Source organism: Simochromis diagramma, unplaced genomic scaffold (assembly GCF_900408965.1).
Source record: "Simochromis diagramma unplaced genomic scaffold, fSimDia1.1 OVJJ01000320.1, whole genome shotgun sequence".
NCBI classification, from domain to species: Eukaryota; Metazoa; Chordata; class Actinopteri; order Cichliformes; family Cichlidae; genus Simochromis; species Simochromis diagramma.
Window position 1 is genome coordinate 5,162,847 of NW_024386773.1, and position 27,919 is coordinate 5,190,765.

A 27,919-nucleotide genomic window follows, 5' to 3' on the forward strand; every position below is an offset into this window, starting at 1 on the left:
TATCAAGTTCCTTTTTTATTTTCTGATTCATTCGAGCTGCACACTGTAGGTTAGGCGAAAACAACAGTTTGTCCTGTACATATTGCAGAAGTGAATGGGGGGGAGGGGTTCAGATTACAGTTTTAAGCTTTACAGATTTTAGTAGGTTATTTTAGATTATTTTTTTAAACACACCTGCATGTGTTTCTAGACTGGTTTATTTACATTCTCCACTTTTATTTTGGCAGATCTTACCGGAAGTCTTTAGTATTAATTATGACGGACATACAGGTTAGCTAGCAATAGCTCTAACCTCCATCTGTGTTTGTGGTTGAAGCGGTGGTTGGTAGTGATGAAGCCGTTATAGGTAAGACCCGACTGACTTTTTAAATATATATTTTTAATGAAACTATCGGTGTGATGCTTTTTTCCCCCATATAGCTATGATGCTAACGAGCTAGCAGGCGTTAGCCGCAGCACACTGGTCAGCTTCAGTGAGACAGATACCAGCCTTCAACTGAACTATGATCACTCAGGAGGCCTTTACCTGATTGTTTTCATATCTCAACAAGGTTACATTTAGGTTAGATTTTCGAGGAATATTTGGTCTGGGGAATATCTAAACTTTACCTCTAGAAGTAATTCGGAAATTCTTCAAAAATCTAAATAAATTAGTAATTATTAAAAACAGACCCAGATTTGGAAATTAGTCAGTGGAATTGGCTGTGTGTTTATCTGCCAAGCACAAAGACTAAAGTGACATTTACAAATCGTTTTTTCACATTGATATGAAATGGAGATATGCAGTTAGTAACTTTTATTCCTGTGCTAATACAGTTAATAGTATTTAAGTATATTTTTATATTTTCCTTTATTAGAGTAAATGTGAGAAATTCACGTTTCTGTCGTCTGTACTTAAGACGTTATTAGGGCTCAAAATTTGAGCTTTGGTGAATTAAAAACCAAATTTTACTCAGTTCGAAATGTTTTAACTTGGTTTGTGGTACAAAGATCAAATTTTGCATGGCTTCATGAAATATAATAACGTTTTTGAACCTGCAAGCTGTAGTTTGTGGTAACTATTGTGATTTGCATACATAAAAATCTGTTTGTCAATCATGAATATGTACATATGAAAAGAAGATGTACAAAGTGTAGCAGAGACTTATGAGACTGAAGACTGCCAGTTTTAATAACCCAAGCATTTGGGAGTCTATGGAGTTGTTTTATTATTAATATTGTTAAATGAATGAGTGGAAAGGCAGTTGGTCTAATAACATACCAGAAGAGGTTTGGAGACATCTAGGGGAGATGGCCGTGTACTTTTTACCAGAGTGTTTAACAGAATCCTGGAGAGTGAGCAGGTGTCTGTGGAATAGAGAAGAAGCGTACTAGTGCATATTTTCAAGAATAAGGGTGATATGCAGAGCTGTAATAACTACAGAGGGATTAAGTTGATGAGCCATACCAAGAAGCTAGGTGATGATCAGTGAGCTGCAGTACAGCTTTATGCTGAGAGAGAGCGCTACAGAAGCAATGCTTGCTTTGAGAGTGATGATGAAGAAGTGTAGAGGAGGTCAGAAGGAGTTGCACTGTGTCATTTTGAATATAGAAAAGGAATAAGATGGGATGCAAAGAGAGGAATTGCGGTACTGCACAAGGAAGCCAGGAGTGGCAGAGAAGAGTGTGAGGGTTGTGCAACACATGTATGTGGACAGCGATACAGTGTTGAGGTGTGTAGTAGGAGTGACAGATGGGTTCAAGGTTGGGGTTGGATTACATCAGGGAAATCTGTGGACTGCGATGTTTGCAGGGACATTGGGATCTTTTCTGAGAGTAGGGTAGCAAGAGAACCTGGACTGATGGAAGTACAGACAAGTACAGAATTATGAGCCCCTCTATGAAAATTTCATTTTAAGGAGGAGACAAGTGTAACATTGAAGCTGAAATGAGTAGAGATAAAAAGGTGGATGAGTTTACCATCCAAAGCAACAAAGAGTGCACAAGAGGTGAAGACGAGAGTGCTGTCAGGGTGGAGAGGACAGTGAGTGTCAGGGGGGATTTTTCACATTAGGATAGCAGCAAGGGTAAAAGGAAAGTTTACAAGTTGGTAGTGAGACCTGCAATGATGTATGGTTTGGAAGGGGCAGAGTTACAATGCTATTTGTTGAGAGTGGTGTGGATGAACAAGATTAGAAATAAGTACATAATAGGGACAGCTGAGGTTGGAGGAATTTGGTGACAAATTAGAGCAGCAAGGCTGAGATGGTTTGGACATGTGCAGAGGAGAGATACTGGATATACTGCACAAAGGATGGTGATTATGGAGCTGCCAAGCAGGAGAAAAAGTAGAAGACCAGAGAAAAGACTCATGGGCGTAGTTAGGACATATAGAAGGTTGGTGTGAGAGAAGAGGAGGATGCTAGAGATGGTGTGAAATGTAGGCAGATCCCCCGTGGCGACGCCTAAAGGGAGCTGCCGAAAGAAGAAGAAGATGATGATGATTTTAAATGACTGAGTTTATGCCACCTCTGTTTGCTCATCAAGGCTACATTAGCCACTACCACGTCAAGCAAACTATCAGCTGTTGAGTAGCATTGTAGGTAATGTGGGTGCCTGAATATGACAGGAAGGAAGAATGAGTGGACTAAGAAAACCTCTGCAGTGCTGCTGCAGTCATTTTGAACCACACCAAATTAAAATTAAACATGGGAGAAGCAGTGTTTGGAGATTTTCAGCCACAGCTGGGTCTGATTTGTGATTTTAAAACTTAATCACGGCTCATTAAGATGCTGTTTGAGTTCCATTAATCAGTCGCTGTGTGAGCTTCATTCATCTGATTTAAGAAACGCGTCTCTTCCCCTTTCTTACCGGCTGGCCGTGTGCATAGGACACGTCGGCAAACTCGAGACTAATCAGCCTCGATTAGTCTTCCTGATCGTGACGGCCACTGCATCAGCTTGTTGCTCGTCTCCATGGCAACCGTCTCACAAGCTGTTCGCCCTCTTGTTGCAGGTGTTTGTGGAAACTGAGAAATGATCTTCTCGACCACCTGAACTAAGAAGAAACATTGACTGCAGATGGAGAATGGAGACCTGGGTCACATGGTGGGTAGTAACCGGTTTTAATTTTATAACACAATATGATTTCTTTTATAATATCCAGTATTTACGTATCTACGGGGTGGCTGTAGCTCAGGTGGCAGAGCAGGCAGAGCAGGTCAGCCACTAATCAGAAGGTCAGTGGTTCGATCCCAGGCTGCATCCTGGCTGCATGCCAAATATCCTTGGGCAAGATACTAACCCCATGTTTGCCTACTGGTGGTGGTCAGAGGGCCCGGTGGCGCCTGTGTCCGGCAGCCTCGCCTCTGTCAGTGCGCCCCAGGGCAGCTGTGGCTACAATGTAGCTTGCTATCGCCAGTGTGTGAATGTGTGTGTGAATGGGTGAATGACTGAATGTAGTGTAAAGCGCTTTGGGGTCCTATGGACTAGAAAAGCGCTATACAAATGCAGGCCATATTTAAAAGCATTGCCATCACATTAGCCAAAAAATACCATAAGAGAAAAGTAATGCTGTCAGTGATGAGGTGCATGACCAAAAGCTCAGGATATTATTTTTATTAGTATTTTTCATAAGAAGGCGTTTACTGGTTTATTGTAGCTCATTTTTCTGTCAGGACTATATAGAATATGAAACTGTTATCTGAATAAATATGCACTAAAACTAAAACATGCACTAAAACTACAATAAAGTAAGATCATGAAAATAATAAGTTAATCCACACAAACTCCATTTAGACTTTGTCTTTCAAACTTTGTAGTGCAAATTATTCTGTCATGAAGGAAAAACACCAGTTAAGAGGCACTTTGGCTTGTTGTGCACAGGCTTGTCATTACTTACTGTTATTTTAATGACAAATCGTGCAGCAGCTAAGAGGTTCCTAGACTATAGGAAGACTCGCTAATCAGCAGTTTAGAATGATGACACTCTGGAGAAAATTCAATTCATTTTTGTTTTATATAGGGCCAAATCACAACAGTTCCCTTGATGAGAGGTGAAGAAAATACCTGTTTTCATCTCTCTTTCTAAAAAAAAAACCAAAAACTAAACAAAGTACAAAAAACCTTTTGTTCATCAGTTACACATGAAGATCAGATCATCCTCTGTACCGCTGGAGTGGTGAGAGATTTGTTTTGACAAGTTGTAAAAAGCAAGTTTTCAAATGGAGAAAACTATCAAAAATCAATGTTAAATTTATGAGAAATATCTGATGAGGCATATTTCAAGAGTGAAGCTGAAGTATTTTGAGAAGCTTAGAATAAAGTCATCATTTTGGAGGAACAGACTCATTTTAAGAAGAGGAGCGGTGATGTTTTGAAAATATAAAGTCACAGAACAGTGTTTCACAAATAGTTTATTGTTTGTGTGTGGGTATTGTTACGTAAAGCAGTTTCACCCCAGTTCCTTTTTTATTCCTTGGGCCTCCAGAGACTACACCGGACTCAGTAGTCATTTCACAAAACCTTTATTCATCTTCAGTTACGCATGCATCTTCTAGAAGGGGAGATGTGCAAGGCCGGTGTCCCTCTGCAGATCATCACTTCTTTGTTTGTTACAACCAGTTTTATAGAAGCGACCCTATCATGTGTTGTAAACTCTTTGTTTGTGTATGTATGCGCGAGCACGTGAGTGCCTGTGTATGCACATACCTGTGTGTGTATGTGAGTGCACGTGAGAGACTGTGCGTCTCTGTATATGTGACTTTCTGTCGGTCATAAAAGTCCATCTCCCCTCACCCAAACTACACCAAATTCCTCTACAAAACATACAAAGCATAGTTAACAGATTACAAGCACTGAGACCCCCACTCTGCATCCACTGGGCCATTGGCCTCTTGTTGTCTTACTTTTACAGCTAAGCATGTGAAGGATCTCCTGCAAACCTACTTCTAAGTTGTGACAATTATGAGCTTCTATTACATTCAGGGACAATGGGTAACAGACTTCTCCTCTCTATACTATCTGTTCCATACAGTCCTAGCATCCCCCAACTGTAGCTTTCTGTCTCCTTTTAAGGCAGGCAGACCCCCAGTGTCAATAAATTCCTCTCCCTCTACACAATTACGCACACTCAGGCCTATAGCTAAATCAAACTGAAACACACTTCCCTATTTCTCTGATCTACTGCTGGACCCTCTCATCTAAGCAAATTTAACACATTATATTCTAATAATAGTTTTCTTGTACTCACAGTATGCACACAATGAATTTTTAATATTATTTGCATAAGATATGAATGTAAATGAACAGCACATCAGGAGGATAGGAAAAAGTGTCAGGAAGTGGACACCCCAAGAAAGAGAAAGCAAAATTTAAAAAAAAAAAATCAACATAGATTTCTTTGCTTCCTGTTTCCACTTCTACTTCTTCTATACCTGGTTCCCTGTCTCTGTGTGTCAGCGGAGCTTCTTCTTCTAGTTATCAACTAATTGTTTTTTTTATATAATGTCATATAGTATTTTAAAAAATGACCGTTTCTGGGTCTGAAAAGTGAAGCCAACAGGGAAATATCTTAAACCTGCATTGTTTATAATGGCCACCAGGGGGTGATAGCTGTGGCTGCAAAAACACTTCCTATCCTATAGAAGTCTATGGGAAAAGGGACTTTTGCCCTGACCTCTGTAGACCCTCTCTTGATGTGTTCATGCCCTGACTCATTTCAGGTCTGATTGAATAAAACAATGAGTCCATTTTGTAAATTTTGGTCATTCAAAGTGTCAGAAAGGAGGATTATCCAGGCTGTGTTCAAGCTATGTGTCAGTGTGTGGTTTCTACTACTAGTGGCTACTATAAATACATCATAATAAAACCCCCCAGTGGCTGTGTCTTTGTTCATTGATCTAGTAGGATTTAAAGAAGTCCTATCATGTGTGAAATTGAGGCCAGTATACAGCTATATTAAGTATACCATCCAGTACTAAATGGGCAGAGACTGAGATGAAGCATAGAGATGATTTTATATGATCCCGTATTCAGTTTATTCAGTTTCACATTTGTTTGCTCAGTTGTAGATGATCAGTGCATTTGAACCTACCACTGTGCTTATATTTCCTCCTAAGGGAGCTGTTTGTGTAGCACATGGTCTGGACTTGACCAGTTTTTCTAGACAAGCAACAAGTCCTCATAAGGAAATTATTGTAAATCAGATCTGTTTGTCTGTCTTTTTTTTTTTGGTATGCAGCCATTTTGCTGTCCAACCTGTTCTTCTCTCTGCTAGCCTTTCACCAGCCAAACATGTCTGGCATTTGAATGATGGCACCTCTGTCCTTTTCTCTTTGTGTGATCTTTTTCTTGTCTTGTTTTGTGTAGATATTTTGGGGTTTCCTCACTCTGGTCATGACCTTCAGAAAACTATCCGAGGATAAGAACAAGGGAGATATGTTAAGCTGATGAAAATTGGTGCTTTCAAACCTTTTACTGCAAAATTCAGACACTTTAGTGTTTTAGAAATGATTTAATATTACAGATTATTGTAGTGTTGTGTCAAAAAACTAAAATCAAAGACCAAATTTAGTCAATCCAAACTCTCAAGCTGGTGCTAATATATTTGAAAAACATTGGAGTTGTAGCTTCAAATTCCAGTTTATTGAAAATCACTTTCAAAAAAACCTCTGAGAATATAGACAGAAATTGTCAAAAAGGTCCCCTGGGGTATTAAACTGTAGACACATGGACCCCTCCAGACCCACAGGGGCTTTCGCTTCAATTCAGAGATTGGTTTATTAGGCTTAACCTTTTCCACTCCCCCTTAAAATTCCAGTCCTGATGTCATCTCTGGCATGTGTTCAGCTCAGAAAATCCAGTATTTTCCAGTTCTGTGTTTACCACCATTAGCGGGTCACAACGACCTGAAACACTCCAGTACCTCACTCCTCTGCCGAACTATCACCTATCAAAGCAGCACATGTGCTCTCCATCCTCCACTATGTTCAAAGCCAATAAAATGGCATAAAGGAAAATCCAGATAAAGTACACAAAATACACACATAAAATTCGACTTTGGTAGACCTCCAAAACTTAAAATACTGATTACCTGTGCTCAGAAAACCACGTGTGTTGTGAGATAAAATGCAACACTCCCACAATTTGTAAGGCAATACATGAGGACTATAATAAAGTGTTGAGTAGTGCCAATCCATGTGACGCTTCATTGTTTAATGTTGATCTCAACCTCAAACTTGTTAAACAGTGTTTCCTACTTTTCCAGTACTTTTCTTTAGTAGAAGGGTCAAAGGTCAAAGTTATAATTATGTAATGCTCAACCGCAGGTTATATCATTCTAGTTCAGGGGTGGGTCACATGATAAACTGGTACTCTTGGGGAAAGGCCTCGTCAATAAGTTAAACTCAGTTCTGCTCAAATACAGTTTTATCTCTTTATAAACTACTACTGATAGGTGTAGAGCTGGCTTGGCCCTGACTTATCAAAGAATTAAGAAAGCGGAACCGGCTGTTCAAACCCCCACAAGGCTGCCTGCTGGGATTGAAACGATGGGAAGAGGCGCAAGTTTCTCAAAATGGGCTCATTGAGTGCAGCATGGATAAGATCTTGGAAAGGCTACGGCTGCTGTGAATACTCAGAATAAGATCTCTGACTGCAGACTGGATACATCTCGGAAGGGCTAGCTCGGAATAACATCTCTGAGCGCAAATTGGATGACATCTCGGGGAGGCATACTGTCGTGAGTTCTCAGAATCTGCTCCTTGAGCACAAGAAATGACAACATCACAGAACGCAAGTATGGCAAAGCTCGCGGCTCTCCAACGGGAGATTGAGGGACCAGTGTTGGACTGTAGAACTGCTTTGAAATTCATATGAGCTGTTCGCACTAAAGTAAAAACCACCATCACTTATGCGGATACCCTCTCGGCGCCAGCTGCGGTCGCAAGGCTGGAGCCAAACAAAAACACCCTGATAACGACTGTGTTTAGATTGTTCCTTCCCATTCCATGCAAGGCCACCTGGGTTGGCTGGAAGACTGTTTACTTAGCCTAGCAGGGCGAAGGACACTGTCTCAGCTGAACTCTGGATTCCCTATTCCTTATTCCCTTCCGATGCTGACGGTGGATCAAGGAGACCAGCGCACGCAGGCCCGGATGTACTGTCTAATTCGGCTGTCTCTCACCCTTTACCCACCCCTGTTGCTTGTCATGTGTTTCTTTGGTGTATTAAGAGTTTTTTTTCATGTGCTATGTGCAGAGGTGTTTTTTTTCTGTTCTCAAACTGATCTCCCTGTTGGAGCTCAGTCTGGGGGGAGTTATTTTTTTCTCCTTATCTTTCCTCATGTGGTGCATTTTCCATTGTTATACCTCTCTGACCTGTCTTCCCCATGTGATGTTTTGTGTAATGTATGTATGGTCGGAGGGTAAGATGGCGCTGCCATTGCGTGCAATAGGTTGGCAGCCTTATGAAACTTCCCCTTGTGGGATTAATAAAGGTATATCAAATCAGACATTACAATTAGGTGATTAAAAATGTGATCAACATTCTAAAAAAAGAGTTGTGAATAAATTGCGCTGAAGTTTTTTGTTTTTTTTTTGTTTGTTTTGTTTGATTTTGGTTTTTTTTTTGTTGTTCTTGTTCAGTGAAAGAAATCTAGTCTGGTTTGGGCTTGAACAAGTAGATATAAGCCAGGTTCAATATTTGATGTCAAAATATAAAGGATAGACACATCACCAGCAAATGTGAGACCAGTCTTCAAGTCTGCATCTGAGAGTTGAGCAATGTCCGTGTCTGTCTTCTGTTTTGTCTCATACTCTTTATAGCACTTTGCCCAGGCTGAAACAGCTCGCAGCTGTGTGGTAGCCTAGGTCATCATGTTCAGTCTCATGCTCATGTTCTCCTGATTTTCATGCATATTAGGCCTGTTTTTACTGTTTAACCCCTTGAGTCTGCATGGGACTGAAAATCTAGGTACAACTAGGGCTGTGCGATATGACCAAAATCTCATATCCCGATATAAGACATCTATCGTCCCGATAACGATATAAATCACAAAAATTTTACATTTTATGTACATTCTGAGAATCGCGGGCAGCTCAACTTGCGTAAAGTGTTTCCAGCTGGGCGTCGTGTACCTGGAGTCGAGTGTTTTAACCGAAGCATGAAACTATACATTTTTAGACATAAGTTGTAACGGCCGCCGTTTTCTTTGTGAGTATTTATTACACTGCGTGCTGCGGGGAAAAGCCTGTTCTAACATTTTAGTCTAAGGTTTATTTTTCTTTTTTAGCACCTGGCGGCCGGGTCCAATAACAGGCACCACACCCGCAGTAGATGTGCTCGGTGTGAGCTCTTGCAGCAAGCTATCAAATACGGCGCATTTCTCGGCTTTAAACCACCCCCCCCCAGCTATGCGTCGCCAGTTGTTTCATCAGATTCGAGGTGTTACCTCCTTTGCACAGTATCACCTTAAAGCACTTGTTGCAGGCTGCTGAGTTTGCATCTTTTGCTGTGAAGTACAGCCAGACTTTGACCGCTTCGCTTTGGGCATTTTTAATCTGTAGCTCTGCTCTAAAAGAACGTATGTACCTGGGCCCGCCTACTACGCTCACAAACGTAAAACGATTGGCTAGAATCCAAAGTGTATGACATCTCAGGGAAAAAAAGCACCGAAATGTGCGCTGCTTTTCGGTCTGGTTACTACCGTTCATGTCAGAACCGGTGCCATGATGGCACCGGATACCGGTACCAATCCCTATCCGTAAGTACTCTGCATACTCTTTTATGTGATTAAGTTTATTTTGAAAAGTCTCAACAGGATCTTGAGCTTTATTCCAAAAGGTTTATGTGGAAGATAAACAAACGGACACACGATGGTTTTACCGTTGTTGTTGCTAACGACAACGCATAAAAACAGTTGTTTGTCCGTCCGTAGTGTGGTTATATTAAATATAAGAGAAAGAGAGAACTTTAAGAAATTAATATAGCCACTACAGTGACCATCAAAACGATGAGAGAATATTGCCGTAAACAGTTTATTTTGCGACACCACGAAACAAACGATAGCGTAAAATGAAATGATAGACGTTTTTTATATCGTTATCCGATATATATCGTTATATCGAACAGCCCTAGGTACAACCCTAGTGAGAAGTCACAATGTCTGCTGTGGAAAAAAACTGCCATTGACAAAAGCCTTGAGTGTTATCTCTGCCTACCTACTTTGTCCAGATGGGGGAGCCAGTTACTCTGAATGTGGGCGGCTGTGTGTATAGCACATCCCTGTCTACGCTACAGCGCTACCCAGACTCTATGCTGGGAGCCATGTTCAGAGGTGACCTCCCCACTGTCAGGGATGCGCACGGGAACTACTTCATTGACCGTGACGGCCCACTGTTTCGGTGAGTGAGATGGGTTTTTTATTTTAACTTCTGCAGTTGATTGATGACATGCAATGCAGTGCTTTTTGAGGACCTGGCCAAGTTTCAACAGGTTTGATAATAGACCCTGTGCACGAGAAAATACTAACTTCCTGGTTTGAGACCGGATGTGGGGTTGTACATTTCCGGTAGCTTTACTTTGCGGTCAATCGCTACTGCGAAGATATACTCCAAAATCATGTCCAAAACTCGAAAACAGAAAGATCGCGTTAAGTTACAAAGAGCAGAAGGTGGGAACACTCACCACTGTTGTGTCATAAAAAATCTAATGATCAATTTTGACGTTTAAAGAGTTTAGATCGATCAGTTGTTTACATCACTCAACACAAGCAGAACTGCATTACAAAATCAGAAGACACATCGTCCACATTCAGAAGCACATCTGTATAGTGACTGGTCTTATGATTTAAACAGGCAAATGTTCAGCATTCAAACTACAGGTGAACAATAGTCAAACCAGATGTTTCCCCATTATGTCGATATCAGCTAGTCAAGTACACACCTACACAGCATGTTAACAAACCGTGAAAAAAAGCCACACAAAAAATGAATTATTGCTGGTAAGGGTTTCTATACATTAGTATTTACAAAGGGTATGTTGTGACTTACCTTCAAAATTACAGTGGTCCCTCGCTATAACGTGGTTCACCTTTCACCTCGCTGTTTCGCAGATTTTTTAGTGCAGGTTTGCATGCTTTTTTTTTTTTTTTTTCTTGCTTTTTTTTTTACATCACATTGTGTCCTGCGTCCTGATCGCTGCAGACGATCTCCTCCGTGATGTCTCTCCTGTATAGTACAGAATCGCTGCATCGATCGCTAGCAGTGTGACTCTGAAGTGCAGTACTGTATGTCGATGAAAAAAATTAAATTGGCTACTTGATTTCACCTATCGCTGGTTACTTTTAGAACATAACACCCCCGATAAATGAGGGACCGCTGTTTACAGATACTGAGAAATATAAAATTTGAATCCCCTTTCTGTTTTGCTCTGAGGCGCGGGGGAAAAAATATCGACAAGTCGATGAACATCATTTACAGATATATTGGGTAAATGCCCAAGACATCTATAGAAATGTAAATCGCCGCTTGGTTCATTCATTTGCTTAACTTGTTTTGGACCGTAAACAAGGCACGAATAGGACACCGGAAACAAAGCTCCCCACAGGAGTTTCCGCACCGGAAGTAGCATATGCTAACGTGCACATAGTCTATTGATTCTCAAGTAGTATCACTATCAGGAGTTGAGGTAATTTCCATGGGAACGCAGTCATTGTTAACAGAATCTGTGGCCTGTTAATCATTAAATTCCTGTGGTATTCTCTACCATAGCTATTTGCATCTGTGGTTCGAACTTTGGCCCCAGAAGTTATGTGAAGTCATACTTTTCGGCACTGGCACCAGTGTATCCTTGGTGGAAACTGCTTCTAGATTGGGCAGCAGCACTATATTAGTGGAAAAAGGGACATTAAGGCTGTGTCAGCTGAGATTAAATGGATAACATGGCAAGTGGTAGTCTGCTGGAAAGTCACCATTCAAATGAATGTCCAAACTATCCTGTTATAAGTACAGGAAATTTCAAGACACTAATCTTTAAATATAAAAATTTGAAATCTATCATAACACTGATACCCTCAACCAAATAGTTCTTAAATGTTTTATTTTTAGGGTCTTAGAGCTCATAAGAAGCTTTTAGAGCATGCACTGGACTAATTGTGCACATTAAAAAAAAAAAAACTTTTATGTATACGGAGTATACAATACTATGTTCCTGTCCCTGTGCTGGGAAAATATATATGATATACAGTTAGAAAAAATGTTACCGTGGCAACCCACTACATCGCTCTTCTTCCGTCTTCAGCTGCCAGGTGCAACACATTAAGTTTCTAGTCAGCTGTAATTTTTCATGCAATGTAAAACACTTTTTATTTTCATATACAGTTTTATATGATAAAACTTGTGCATTCTGAATGTCTTATGTAACACTGATGAAGCGCTAATGAATTAATACAGGCTAGGTATTGAGTGAAATATCAGGTTATTATTAATCAGAAGATTTAGGAATGCTACTGGAGCTGATAGGCAGTAAGTAATAAATACACACAACACAAAATGCTTTTGCAGGTACCATGTATTTAACCAAAACCAAAGAAAAATAACAAGAAAAGAAAAGGAAAACTTAAATAAAAATTCTTATACCAAGCAATATAGATTCTCAAAAAAGTTCCCCATAAATAACACATGTTAACATCAAAAACACTGATCCACACTGAAGAGGAGAAAGTCCATGAGTTTTATCTGAATGTCCACGAGAGATGTCCAAGCGCTATTGTCCATAAACGGGGGAATGGTGTGTATGATTGCGGAAATCAGTGTATTCGGAAAATGGGGACAGAGCATCGTCTTTGATAACTTCCTACCAGTCCAGTGGAAGCTTCAATGCAGAATGATTCCTGCTCCTAGCCGTTCATTGGCTCGCCATCCTTTTTCATACCCAAAAAGGTTCACCTGGCCTGCATTAAATAAACAAGGCCAATAAGAAATGACAAGAATAATACAAAAATGTCAGCCAGTTAAGCTAAATACATTAAGTTATTCTTGTTCCTGTGTACACGATTTATAAATGAATAAACAGTATATTTAGCCAATAAGGATTTAACTGAAACATTCCAACTGCTATAAACATATTATATAGCTTCACAACATTTGTTATTCAACAAATATCGGTCAAATCAAAATCAAATTGTTTGGACCGGCAGCCGCCAATTAGCATCAGCTGGTAGCAATACAAACCGTCAATTAAAAGTTCAAACTCACCAATTCCGTTCCGTTCAGTGCACAACAACACTACGGCTCTGGCTCACAGTAATCAGCGTCTAAGTCGCATAAGTTAGTTGGTGTCAAAAAAATGCATTAAAAACGGGAAAAGCAAGTGTTTGCCAATACAAACCTGCAACAGCTCTGTCACCTGGCTTGCCTCCACGCATCTGACGGGAGGAAGCCGGGACAGGCTTACTATGACCTACATGCCATCCGATTGGCTGAGCAAAGTCATGGATTGCATTTATATAGCGCTTTTCGGGGCCCTCAAAGCGCTTTACAATTCCACTATTCATTCACTCTCACATTCATACACTGGTGGAGGCAGCTACAGTTGTAGCCACAGCTGCCCTGGGGCAGACTGACAGAAGCGAGGCTGCCATATCGCGCCATCGGCCCCTCTGGCCATCACCAGTAGGCAATTAGGAAATTACTAAAATCTAGTAAAACAGATTTTACTCTGGGTTACACTTATTATTACAATAGTATGATAAGACATCTTAACTAATTACTATTTATATTTGGGCTACACTCAACTTAGTACCTGTTTGTTTTGTTTTTTTGTTTGGTTGGGGTTTTTTGCTATGTTTTGTGTAGATGGCTGAAACAAAGAGCCTCATTATCCGCTGCCGAAAGTCTCCCCTGCTGGCCAACCACAAGAATACCTGTGAAAACTCTTTGGTTAACATAAGCTCTCTTTGCTATGTAACAGTTAACATTAATACACAGTCTAGCCCAACCAACAAAAGCCTTTGACTAAAGGACTTTAAAGAAACCTTTGTATTAAACATAGTATGTCTGTTTAATACATCCAGAACCTAATGGCAGTAATCATCAATTTTTTTTTCAACAGCTGCAAATACAGTAAACCAGGGGTAGGCAACCTTTCTGATGGCGAGTGCCATTTAAAATTTCCTCAGAGGTCAGTGTGCCATATGACTGCATTAGCAATAAATTTAATAACGCTCTATATTAACAGTTACACACTGTATAGAACCACTTTATAGAATAATATTTGTTCGCAGATGTTGGCAGCTATCAGCAAATAGTTATCAGCTATTTTGAAACAAAAAAAGGACACTTTTTATCCATAACAAGAACTCCATAGCAGCAAATGAACTGTACAACAGAAAATACAAATGCTATTTATGGTCTCCTCACAACAATGATAAGAAAAATAAACTAAGCCGATATGGCATGTTTGTTAATACAGAGACACACATGCTAATATGATCTCTGGTCTCCCACTCAGAGACACAGGTCTCGGAGTGTCCAGCATTCAGATGGCTACCTGAGGACACTCATGTGAGAGAAAATCTGCTCACACAGATATGTAGAGCCAAATACTGTCAATAAGGCCTCTGCAATGTTCTGAAGACAGTTAAACTTGTCAGGTAGTGATGTCCAGCCGGTGAAAATGCAGCTCCATGAACACGCACAGCTGTGGATTCCAGCTGCTTCGATGTTGCATTAACTGGCATTAACTCAGCCAGTTAATGCGAGACAAATCTAGCTGCTCATTAAAGATTTCTGGTTTGATCAGAAAATAAAACATTGGTCCATACACCTGAAAGTCCCAAAAATACATTGTGTCTCAAGTCTACGGATGTATCCGTGTATTTCCGTGGTGCTGATGCTGTGCTGAGCGGAAAGCTGCTGAAGCTTTTGAAGTGTCGGAATGTGGAAAGCTAACAATGTCCGTCTTACCAGTAGGCTAAGTTATTTTTAGTCTGGTAGTTGGGGTTATTAGTTAAGATACCGTCATCAAGAAGAAGACAGTTACCAGCTGTCAGCTACTTAGAAAATGATATTGGTGTTATTTGTCTGTCAGAAACAGTTCATAACTTCCCTTCAACTCATTCATGTCACCTAAAGGGTAAACCTGTTTCTCCATCACCTGTTCAGCTCTGATGATTCAGTAAGGACATCTCCTGGTTTCATCTTCATGTTTCCCTCTCACCAGATATACAAACCGATATCATGATCAGCAGCTTTTACAGCTGTGGCTCCAGCAAACATCAGCTGATACTAGAAATTAATATTAAATAAATTCTAACAACAGCTGATCAAGCTTAAACGTGCTGCTGTTGTTTAGCGCGACATCCGCCGGTTTCTTCTTTCTGGCGCAAAGTGGGTGATAAACAAACAAGAGAGAAAGGCTGATCATTGATCATTTTCATGATTGAAGTAGCAACAGGAGAGGGAAGGGAGAGAATGAGAGAAGAAGAGGCAGCTGTGCAGCAAAGACAAAGAATAACTCCACCTTTGTGTCCTTTTTCATTCTAGCTGGAGCCCGGGACAAACTGCGTCCCCTCTCAGCTCAACACAAAACGCGTAATAATTTCTCTGAATGCGGGAGGATTACGTCTTTTTACGGGACGGTTGGTAACTCTACTAACTAACCTTGTGAATTAAATAAAGTTCAACATCAGTAACATCAAAGCACCCACCCAGCTGTATAGAAACTCCGTCATGCTAGCTAGTACGCAGTACGAGTTATTGTAACTGACTGTAAAAAGTCATCACAACGAAAAACTCCACCTAAACTTGGTTTATATCTGACCCAGATAGACTGCAGGTCATAACTTCTTACCTGAAGTTCAGTTCACCTGACGCTCGGACCAGCGGCCGCCTCGGGTCTCTCCTCGTCCTGCCTCCGATCTCCCTCATCCACATGCTGGCCTCCACCACTTGTTAATGTTACTGAATCTGTGGAAGCTCCGCAATGCCACCACCAAACAGCTGAGTTATTTTTACACACCGGCCAGCATTTGGCCAATCCAACACCTTTCATTGTTTATACCGTTACAAAAATAATAATAAAAAGAAAAAATCATCGGGCCACCGAGCAAATGCCCGGTATGCCCGATGACCAGTCCAGCTATGGGCCGTGCCATCAGTTAACCCTTCGCGTGCCACCTAGGGTTGCCGACCCCTGCAGTAAACTAATGGAAAAAAGAATCAACATTTTATTCAGTCTGACCCTGAACTATGTTATTCTGTTCTTCTCAAAACCTCCTGGGATTCTGTGAAGCATGGCTGAATGAAAAATGAGTCCAAAAATCTCATGATGAAAGAGAGGCTGGGCTCAGGGGACTCGAGTTGCTGCAGAGGCCTTCGCAAACCTCCAGAACAAAAAGAAAAACAAAAATGAAACGCATTGAAATAAAAAGAATAATTTGCTAGTAGCTGGTTTGGGCATCTGACCAGAATGTGGTGGTTGCTGGGGGACCAAGGGAAATTCTGCAGCCTGTTAATTCTTTCATAAGAATTTATGAGTTTTCCTTTCATAACACAACATTTTAGGAGGACATTATTTAAATAAATCACACAGACCTGATATAGGTATGTGGCATTAGACTGTGCTCGATTTAATACAGAAAAAGCATCGTAGTTTGTGACTGATATGTATGTGTTGCCACTAGGAGTGTTCTTTCATGTGTGATGATGGAGGGAGAGTTTATCAGAATAAGTGTGTAATTGGCACAGGTGGATGGCTCAAAGCTGTCAGCACAATGCCAAAACATTGTCTCTCTCTTAAAGCTTTGCGTCCTTAACCTGAATGTTTGTCTGTCTGGTCCTCAGTAATGCTAAAATTTCAGTGAAACGGAGCAGAAATTAATGTGGTGTGTCTGAGGGATACAACGAATACAGATTCATCCAGAATTTACACACCTTTATCCACACACAGTCTCTAGCTATTTCTTTTTTTTAACAGATGAGTTAGCCCTTACGATAGAACCATTGATTTTTCCTTTAGCTTCCTCTCACTGATCTAAATTGCCTTGCTCTTTTCAGAAAGAAACAAATTGATAAACTCTGCATTTACACTGTAATTTTTTTTTATCAGTATGTTACTCGTTTCCTCATTGGCTCTGTTTGTTTATGACCTGCTAATTTGTGCTGCTCTTGGCAGAATGCCAGTCATTACTGAAATAAAGTGGCTGCGTCTTGGTATAGCCATCCATCCATCTGTTTTTTTCCCCCCACTTATCTAATTCAGGGTTGTGGGGAATGGAGCCTGTCTTGCCATGGCACAAGAAATGGGGTACACCCGGGACAGGTTGCCAGTGTGTTCTAGGACATACACAGAGAAACAGACAACCATTCATACTCACATTCACACAAACTAGAATACAACCAAATTAGAATCAACTCCAATAATTGGGTGAGTCCCACTCGGGGATGTCCTTCTATATAAACAAGCAAATTGTTGGCAGATCACCATTCCCATTGGTTCATTTGCAACCTTACACTAATTTGTCCCGCTTAGTACATCTCCCTCTGTGCTTTTTTGGCTGACTTGGGAATGCCTCGCTGAAGAGCTAGACAAGTTAGCTTGGGAGAGGAAGATCTGGGCATCTCTGCTTAGATAGCATCCTCCAGGACCTGGACCAGTGGTAGACGATGGATGCACTGGATGGACAGATTATTAAAATAACATATAAATCTACTAAATGGTGCTTTTTCACATATTAGACTCCACTGTAGTATATAAATAAATCAAAGTCAGTGGGGAAAACCTTTTGTTGGACAATGATTAGGAATATGCTCTCTCTTTAATGGACTGATTCTTATATAGCGCTTTTCTGCTCTCCTGGAGTACTCAAAGCACTGTATACAACATGTTTCATTCACCCCATTCATACAAGCACTTCTAAACTCAAGTTCAGTTTAACCAACATTCACATTCCGATGAACGCATCGGAGAGCAACTAGGCCAAGGATACTTGGCATGGGGAAGCCAAGGATTGAACCACCTACCTTCCAATCAGTAGCTGATATGCTTTACCACCTGAGCCACAGCCACCCCAATCTATATAACATCTCTTTAATGTCATATAGAGTGAACATTAGGAAAAAAAATGTATGAAACATGATTATTTAGCTTACTTGCACATCATTTAGCAGCTCTCCTGCCCCAACTTTAACTGACAGCTCAGAATTGTTGGCTCAGCAGTCTTGACTGATCCTGTCTCTGGTTCTGCTATTTCAGCTACATCCTCAACTTCCTGCGGACGTCAGAGCTCACATTGCCATGTGACTTCAAGGAGACGGAGCTGCTAAGAAAGGAGGCTGACTTCTATCAGATTGAGCCCCTTATCCAGTGCCTGGGAGACCCCAAGCCGCATCTGCCCTACCCCACAGACAGTTACGAAGAGGTGGTTGAGTTGTCCAGCACCAGAAAGCTCTCAAAGTACTCCAATCCTGTTGCAGTCATCATCACCCAGCTCACCATCACCACCAAGGTCAGTGGGAACAGGCCTGGTCAGGCTGTATTGATCTATCACAGCAGATTATACAGTATATTTATTTATTTTTCCTTTAGACTGCTTCTGAGTCTGCTTCTAGAAAAAAACAAACAATTTTAAATAAAATTGATTCGTTTTTTTATGCTTAATGCCTGATTCATAAATTTTAAGTTCTGCTACCGCTTTTGCATTTTCCATTGAGTGTCTATACATGCTGCCTGGAAATGTTACTTTTAAAAAAATAATACTAATTATTACAGTTTTACCATAACTAATTTGGGACTCCTATAATAGGTTATTTCTTTTAACTAGTTTAACCACTACAAAATAAGTGATGTGACGTGCTTTTTGGAAAAAGTACACTGTGTGAAGTTAACATTTACAGTATTGCAATTGTTCCCCTTATATATTATTAATTCCGGAATCTTAAATTGTTGAATATCTTTCTACGTTCACTGAAGTTTAAAACAGACTCTGAAGAGTGTGATGACTCTGCAGTATTTGTTTTTTTCTCTCTTCACTGTCCTCACACCTGGAAGTGGTGAAGAAACAATAAAAACAGTAGCTTTGGCTGCGTTGTTTTCTCTTCGTTTTGGCCTCCAGTCCACACTGAGATGGCGTTTTCGCTCTCGAAAACGCATACATTTGAAAACGTGCAAAACTGCTCTTGCGTCGCAGTGTGGACAGCGAAAATGCAAACTTTCTAAAATGATGACGCATGTTAGTCATATGATGCAGTCATGTGACCAATTAAACTAAGACACAGCAGTTGTTTTGTTTGCTCTCAATTTTAACAGCCTTATTAAAGATTAATATCAGTCTGTACATGCTCCAGATAGCTTTCTTCAAATTCTTTAACTCTCTTTTGCAACTTTGTACTTTTGTGTTACTGGCAGCAAAAACTCCACCTCATTGTTAGTCCATTTAAAAAAACTCTGTGCTTTTCCTCAACATTTTGCCACAACGTTTCAAAGAGCCGGAAAGTAAATAAGCAGCAGACAGAAATGAGGCAGGTCGAATCTTCTTGCGTTTCACGCATGCGCAGTACTGGAACGTAAGTGTTTTCGGCCATTTCAATGTGGACGCGCAGCCTACACAGGGAAACCCAGGCCTCCCTTTTCCCAGCCACCTCCTCCAGCTTATCTGGGGAAACACCAAGGTGTTCCCAGGCCAGCCAAGAGATATAATCTCTCCAGCCTGTCCTGGGTCTACCCGGGGCCTCCTCTCGGTGGGACATGCCCTCTCCCCTCACAGGAGCCTGAGATACTTAAACTCTTTCACTTATAATAATAACAATAATGGATTGCATTTATATAGCGCTTTTTGGGACCCTCAAAGCGCTTTACAATTCCACTATTCATTCACTCTCACATTCACACTGGTGGAGGCAGCTACAGTTGTAGCCACAGCTACCCTGGGGCAGACTGACAGAAGCGAGGCTGCCATATCGCGCCATCGGCCCCTCTGGCCATCACCAGTAGTCGACCACTTGGGGTAGTAATTCGTTCCTGGCCTGGCATGGATACTCCATCCTTTTCCAGCTGAGGACCATGGCTTCAGACTTCAGTGCTGATTCTCATTCCTGCTGCTTCACACTCAGCTGCAAACTGTTCCAGTGCAAGCTGGAGGCCACATCTGATGAAGCCTGACCCATAATCATAAGTGAATTGATGGCGTATTTTCATGACCCAACTGGGCAGGTAGACAGCGTGGACACCCAGGGTTGTGAATGCAATAACTTGAGAGTGAGATGACATAGGATTTTGAAATTCATACCATAGACGCAACTACTAAAAACCTTGGATGAGTTTGAATCTCAGTGACCTTGACCTCAAGTTCAAAGTCAGAGGTCAACTTTTCTGCAAATGACCTAGGACAGCGGTCCCCAACCTTTTTTGCGCCACGGACCGGTTTATGCCCGACAATATTTTCACAGACCGGCCTTTAAGGTGTCGCGGATAAATACAACAAAATAAAATTAGTACCGGTACCGAAAAAAAGAAGATTTATTCATAACACACGTGAAAAGACCCAGGAAAACAGAGTTAACGATAAAAATGATAACAAAATAACGCTGAAAACCAATAACAACCCTGAAAACCACACATTTCACACCTGAGCCTCAACTCTCGCAGCCCGGTACCAAACGACTCACGGACCGGTACTGGTCCGAGGCCCGGGGGTTGGGGACCGCTGATCTAGGACTTTCAGATATAAAGCTGAGGTACATCTACTAGGAGACTGAGGAGAAGCAGCTACCAGTATTTTTTGCTTTTTCCTACAAAATTTTAAATACATGTTTTAAATTTATACATTAATCCTAATTTTCTATGATCTGTAGCGGGTTGTAGCCCAGAAGCTGGACGGCTAACAGGCTGCACAAGCAACATCTTCTCTATTCTGTGAGGGATTTTCATAACTTCATTTGATTGGATCCTGTTAGAAAAGTTAATCATTTCCCAACTCCACAATCCACAATTCAGTTTGGCAACAAATTGCACCATCATGTTCAAAGTAAATAAGAGGTGAGAGAGTGCTGAAACCTGAACTGCAAAGGTTTGAAACCTCTATATTGGGATCCACACAGTGTTCATAACACATCTACGCTTTGTTTATGTACATTTCTCAAGGACTGTTAGCACATTTGTTGTTATACACAATTTTAATGCAAACCCTTTCAAGAAAGGGTTTTCCTCCTGTGGTCTCAATACAAACTCAACATGTGTTGTGTAATTTTGGCTAGGTGCCTTTTTGTATGCCATGATACTGATGGCAAACTTCAAATCCACAGGATCTCCCAAGCTGTGCTGCAGTTGCACTTTACTCAGCACAGCACCAGACCATCGTTGCAAGGTGGAAACCACTGAAAATAACATGTTTCAAATCACAGCCCATGTGAAAGCACCTTACAGATGGGTGAACTGACGATACCTTAAGTGTGCAGTAAAAGCTTTCCAAGAAGTGTTAAACTTCTTTACCCTGACTCCTAGAACAGCACTCTTTCTTCTATTTGTGACCTCCTGATTTTCACACTTTGCTTCAGGTTTTTCCTTGCCTGCATAATGAAAGGCACACTTCAGCAGTGTAGACTGGCACTGGGTCTCCCTTCATGTGGCTTGAAACTTGTGAGAGGGGCTCACAGAAGCAGAGGAAAGCTCTGGAGGTGGGGAAGGAAGCAAAGGAGTCGGTGGCTGATGTTATATTCATAGATTCATGAATACTAAAAGAGCCAGAAGTGTTGAGTTACTTGTGTAAATGAGGACAAAAACTCTAAATATGTAATTCTGATGAACAGAAATTAGTTTTAAGAGATTAATCAATGTCAAGAGAAGGAGTTTTAACTCGAGTGTCCAAGCTGTTTTATCAAACATGTACATTATAGCCTGCTAAAAGTCTATAATTCAAATTTTGTAGATATGAGATGTTGTTGAAATTATACAAAAAAAAAAAAAAGAAAAAACAAAATGTTTTTGTGAGCTGTTGTAGATGCATAGAGGCAATAAGAAGGCAGTTGCTGGGTGATTACCAGGCAATGTGACTGCATCATAATATACCATGCATAATTCAGCTTTTGTTAATTAAAAATTAGGTTTCCTCAGCAGGAAATGGATAGGTGTCCACTCCAGGTCAGGGATGAGCTGCTCCCCCAAGCAAAGGAGTTTAAATATCTATGGGTCTTGTTCAAGAGGGGAGAGGGAAACTGGAGCTTTACAGACAGATTGGTGTTGCAGGAGTGTCACCAGGAGGGGACAGCTGAGGACAAGTGAAGCTGTAGATTTAGATGGATGGAGGGTGTTATTGTCATAAGATAAACTTTCTTTATAAGGCATTGTAGATGTATAAAAGGTAAACACAGGTCATTTTAATCCATTGCTAGATTGTTGCTAGGCAATACGATGACATAATATCTGATATAGATTAGAACCTTCAGGGGACTAAAATGTACTTGTGTGACAAGTTTTGTTGCTCAACTCCTCAAAAAAGCATCATTGTTATTTTGAGGATTACATTTTTGCTTCAAGGCTTCCACAGCAATAAATCTTCACTCTCTCAGCAAACATGGGTGAAACATCGACATTATCTCCCCAGTGGGTGTGGTGTGACAGCAGAAAGTGCTCTGTAGTAGGACAGATGGCTGCACAAAGCTTCAGTCAGACTGGCTCCTCAAAGAGAGAACTATCTGTTGGATTAATGAAGTGGAGAAATTAAATGCATGCCTTTCTTTTCTTTTTGTTTCAATATGATATTTGATTGACAAGTTATTTGAATATTAAATGGCTATGATCAGACAATGAAGCTATGTCTAGCTTCATGTTAATCCTTTCGTATTTGTTGCATTGCTTCTCTGCTCATAAATCTGATCATTAAAAACCTGTTATGTTGTTCCGTGTTTAAGATGAGAAATGGACTTCAGAGCAGGAGATTGTAGTTTGAAGTCTAAAGCTTTTTTTTTTTTTATATATATATTCTTCATCCCATCACAGTTAAGAATATTTCATTTGACTCCATAATTTTATTGTATTTCACATGACTGTATAATTTTTTTTTCAGAGCCAGTGTTCTTCCCAGTCTTCCCAGAAGCAAACTCCTCAGTCTTGTATCATTAATGAGAATTCAGCAGCTAGGTTTTCAGCTCTTCTTTCCAATCTGCCCATATCAACACCTAATTTTATTTTATTTTTTTAATTTAGTGATTTAGTTCATTGGTTTGTTTAGTGTATGTTCATCAGTTCTCAATAGCATAGCTCTGATAAAAGCCCAACAGATTAGATTCATTGCCGTAGAAGACAATGGAAAAGTCTTGATCCTTTTCATCTGATCAACTGTCTCAAGTTTTATTTTCCAAGTTTTATCTGATTTCCAAGATCTCCTTAAAATATAGTCTCCCACATAGGTACTTCTTCCTTCCAAGCTGACGTCCCTCCTAAATGTATTAATGATGTTCTGCCAGTCATCTTTCCTCGTCTAAAATAAATCATTTCCTTTCATCTGGCTGCATTCCATATTACTGCAAAACATTGTCTTCCCTCTGCTTAAAAACACTCTCTAGATCCCAATTACAGAACCATTTCTAAACTTGCATTCAATTAAAAAATTCTTGATAGACCTGTCAGGGAAACAATATCTTTGATAAATTCAAGTCTGGTTACTAATGAAACCACAGCACTGAAACAGTATTATTAAAAAATTGCTAATGATATTCTTTTGAACCCAGATAAGGGTGAATATTCCATTTTAGTCCTCTAGGACTTACCTTCAGTTTTAGACACCACTGACAGATCTAGACAGATTAACAGCGGGTTTGGTATCTCTGGAACTGCTCTCAAATGGGTTTATACTCAGAGATGTTGAATAGAGAGTCGCATCTTCTCCGTTCATAAAAATGGACCAATTTTTAAAAAAAATTTTTTTAAGGGCAATGGTGTATCATAGTGGGTCCCCACTGGGTCCCCACTGATGCAACTCGCCATTCAAAGGCTCTGATCATACTCAGTTAAAAGATCCATCAGAATTCTTATTAATAACTACATTGTCCTCATCTGTGCCCCCCATGTGAGGGGTACCTCAGGGCTCAATTCTTGATCCAGTTCTGTTTTCTTTATACATATTACCCTGGATCATCTACTAAACTGCTTCAAGGGCTTCTCCTATTGCTATGCTGACGATGCACAGCTGTACTTTTGTACATATGTAACAACCTCAACACCTCCTCCTACCTTGGTGAAAGCTTTATCGCTATTGATGAGTCAATATCTTCATATTTGCTCCAGAAAATCTCATAATTGGTGGAGATGGTGTTAAAGTTTAACCACTCACACAGTTCTCTCTTTCTCCAGATCCATGCAATGCTGGAGTCAATCTCCTGCAGTTTCACAAAATGGAACAAACACATGATGGACACCAGAGATTACCAGGTGTCCTTCACCTTCGGGCCATGTGACCACCAACAGGAGGTCAGCCTGCGTGTCCACCTCCTCGACTTCATCTCCAAATCTGTGAGTCTATTTTATTTTAGCTCACCGCTAGTATTGTGTGTAGAAATAAATTATCTTAAAAACCAAATATAGTCAATAATATAATTGGATTTAATGTGGTGCTATGACTTTGTGTCCATCTTCATGTTTCAGGGGTTTACGATACGCAACACACGTGTTCATCACATGAGCGAACGGGCTAATGAGAACACAGTGGAACATCACTGGACATTCTGCCGCCGAGCTCGCAAAGTCGATGAGTGATGGATGAAACAAAGGATTGATTTACATTACAGATATTTAATGTGACATCAGGCACCGACAGAAACTTCTTTGTGTTTGTTGTTTTGTGAAAACATTGTATGTTTTGTGTTTTTGAGTTAGTCCACTCAAAGTTAAAGCACAAAGTGAGGACACTGACATCATGAGGACTTCAACAAATACTACTACTGCTTTAAAACAAACACCCAATAGACAAACGTTTACAGACAGACTTCAAGCATGTGGAATCTGTCGGTGTTTGACCCTCAAGCACCTTTTGAGATGAGCTGGATCTATGAATGTCTGCTTATCACGTCACTTCCTCAGTGTTGGACTTCACTAATCTGGAGTAAACCAACAGATTGAAAATGATTATAGTAGCAGATTAATATTCATGGTTTTAAATGCAGGTGTTCAGTTATCAAATACCTTGAATGCTTCATCATACTTTTGAGTACATTGTGAGTGTTGGATACAGTTTTGGCACGTCAGTGGGGTCGAAAATTGGTTGTCTGCCAGTCATTGTTCACTACAAATAAAAAAATTTTTTTTTAAAAAAGGTTAGTTTTGTGTTATTAAAATTGGTCAGAATTAGGTTTTAGGGTTTTTTTTGTTTTTGTTTTGTTTTTTTTTTGGGGGGGGGGGGGGGGTCTAAACTTTGAATTTGAACAAAATGACAACTAAAAGAGTTTAAAATGACACAAGCCAATATTTTATCCACAACAGAACATAAATTATATAACAAATGTTTAAACTGAGAAGTTTTACAATCTTATGCACAAAATTAGCTCATTTCAAATTTGATGCTTGCTACTGGTCTCAAAATTGGGGCAGGGGCATGTTTACCATGGTGTAGCATCTCCTCTTCTATTCAAAACTTCTTGAAGACGTCTGGGCATAGAGGTTATAAGTCTGGAGATTTGGTGTTGGAATTCCCATTCTTGCCTGATATAGGTTTCCAGCTGCTGAAGAGTTTGTGGTTGTCTTTAACGTATTTTTCGTTTAATGATGTGCCATATTTTCTCTATAGGGAAACCTTTATATACTTTTCAGCATTCATAGTTCCTTCCAAAAAATGCAAGCTGCCCATACTGTATGCACTTATGTACCCCAATATCATCAGAGATTCTACCTTTTGAACTGAATGCTGGTAACATGCTGGAAGGTCTCCCTCTTTAACCCAGAGGACACGGTGCTGGTGATTAATTTAATTTTCTATTTAGTTCAAATTCTTTTTTTTTTTATATATATATATCGTGCAACAGTGGTTGCCTCCAGGTGCTTTACAATAATACAAAGAGAACAGGAAAGACCACAGCAATCATATAAACAACCCTGTGAGCAAGTGCTTTGGTACCATGCAAAAGAAAAACTCCCTTTTAACAGAAAGAAACCTCCAGCAGAACCAGGCTCAGGGAGGGGCACCCATCTCCCATGACTGGTTTGGGGTGAGGGGAGGAAGAAAGGACAAACACGTGATGTGGATGAGAGCCGGAGATTAATAACAACTAATGATTAAATGCAGAGAGGTATAAACACATTGTGAGTGAAAAAGGTGACTGAAGAAGAAACAGTCAGTGCAGCATAAGGGAGGATTAAAGGTCACCTGATCCAACCCTAAGTATATGCTTTATCAAAAACAAACATTTAAGCCTGATCTTAAAAGTAGGGAAGTAGGGTTGGACCTTAAAAGCAGGGGCCTTATTATTCAAGACCTCATATATGAGGAGCAGGATTTTAAAATCGATTTTGGATTTAATAGGGAGCCAATGAAGGGAAGCGAATACGGGGTGAGATATGCGCTCTCTTTCTAGTCCTGGTCATTACTCTGGTTGCAGTATTTTAGATCAACTGAAGGCTTTTCAGGGAGTAATAGGACATCCTGATAATAATGAATTACAGTTTTCCAACCATGACGCACCAGAGGCCCCCCTGCGCTAGGGGTGGGCCCCCAGGCATGCACCTACCCACAACCCTGGCGACACACCAACCAGGACCTAAGCCACCAAGGCCCAGCCAGAACCCCAGCCCGGAGGCGGAGCATCCCCAGAACCCCAAGTCACCAAACCCGTCCCGGACCCACGGCCGGTAACCTACGTCCGCCGACACAGACCCTCCCCCAGCCGCCAGAAAAATACCACCCAAGAGCGACCAGAGCCCCATCCAGGTCATGACCACAGCCCCCGGGTTGAACCCGCCCAAAAAACTTGTCGCTAGGCAATCCCCAGACACTCCATGCCTTTACCCACCCCCCCACATCAAGTATAATAACGAAGGTGGGACAAAAAGACGAGATCATTTGATGTCGTATGATGTTTGAGCTGATAAATGGTAGATCCAAAATCTCCATATTATTGCATAGTGCCTGTTCTATGTCTAGCCAGGCTTATTAATATTGATAGCTGGTGGGAAATATAGGGTCTTTGCCTGGTTTTAGCAGGAGACTAATGTTGGCAGAATTCATATTTGGTGGTAGTCTGCCATCTTCCTTAATTCCCTGCAACATTCTGTGGAATACTGGTGCCAGAATTGTCCAAAACTCTTTGTAGAATTCTCACCTGATGTCAGTGGTGATTCCAGTGCTATTACTTGACTGTTTGATAATTTCGGTGTTCCCAGATAAGTCTTTAATGGCACATATAGTTTATTTTTCTTTATTTAATTTTAACTGGTTCGCTAAACATCGAGCGGATTTGTTACCATGTTCAAAATTTTGCAAGCGAAATCTTTGTACTAAGAACTGTTTTTTTTCAATTAATAATTTAAATTAATTGTAGTTTTGTTTTACATCTTTTGTTCAGTATTTTCTGTTCCTGAAATGACACAAAGGCTTCTTCTAAAGATTTGATGATTTCTTCTAATTCCTGAATATGTTTGTTTTCTTTTTATGTGAGGAGAATAAAATTACTTTACCTCTCATCACAGCTTTCCCTGCTTCCCACAGAACAGATGTGGATGTTGCAGGGAGATCATTGTAATCTAAATATAAAGCCCACTGTTTTTTAAAATATTTAATAAAATCTTCATCTGTAAGCAATGATGTATCAAATCTCCAGTTTTTACTTGGCGGAATGATCTTCTTATGTATTAAAATTAAAGTTACAGAAGCATGATTGCTGACAACTATAGGGTGTACTTCAGTGTCAGTGAGCTGTTGACTAGGAAATAATCCAGACAAGAGTATGAGTGATGGA

The 27,919-nt window shown here is 40.4% G+C and overlaps 1 protein-coding gene and 1 long non-coding RNA gene across 2 annotated transcripts; one reads left to right on the forward strand and one right to left on the reverse strand.

Moving 5' to 3' along the window:
• On the forward strand, nucleotides 1–25,276 carry kctd6a (potassium channel tetramerization domain containing 6a). Its single transcript, XM_040004489.1, has 6 exons — nucleotides 1–346; nucleotides 2,995–3,086; nucleotides 10,212–10,381; nucleotides 18,234–18,486; nucleotides 24,327–24,485; nucleotides 24,618–25,276. Exons 2-6 carry the CDS (start codon nucleotides 3,060–3,062, stop codon nucleotides 24,726–24,728), a joined length of 720 nt encoding a protein of 239 aa, XP_039860423.1. The 5' UTR covers nucleotides 1–346; nucleotides 2,995–3,059; the 3' UTR covers nucleotides 24,729–25,276.
• LOC120716845 lies at nucleotides 12,417–13,467 on the reverse strand. The gene is made up of 3 exons (XR_005692047.1): nucleotides 13,368–13,467; nucleotides 13,235–13,293; nucleotides 12,417–12,930 (listed from the first exon to the last, which is right to left on the reverse strand). It is a non-coding gene; the product is annotated as an uncharacterized LOC120716845 (long non-coding RNA).
• Nucleotides 25,277–27,919: the final 2,643 nt, after the last annotated feature.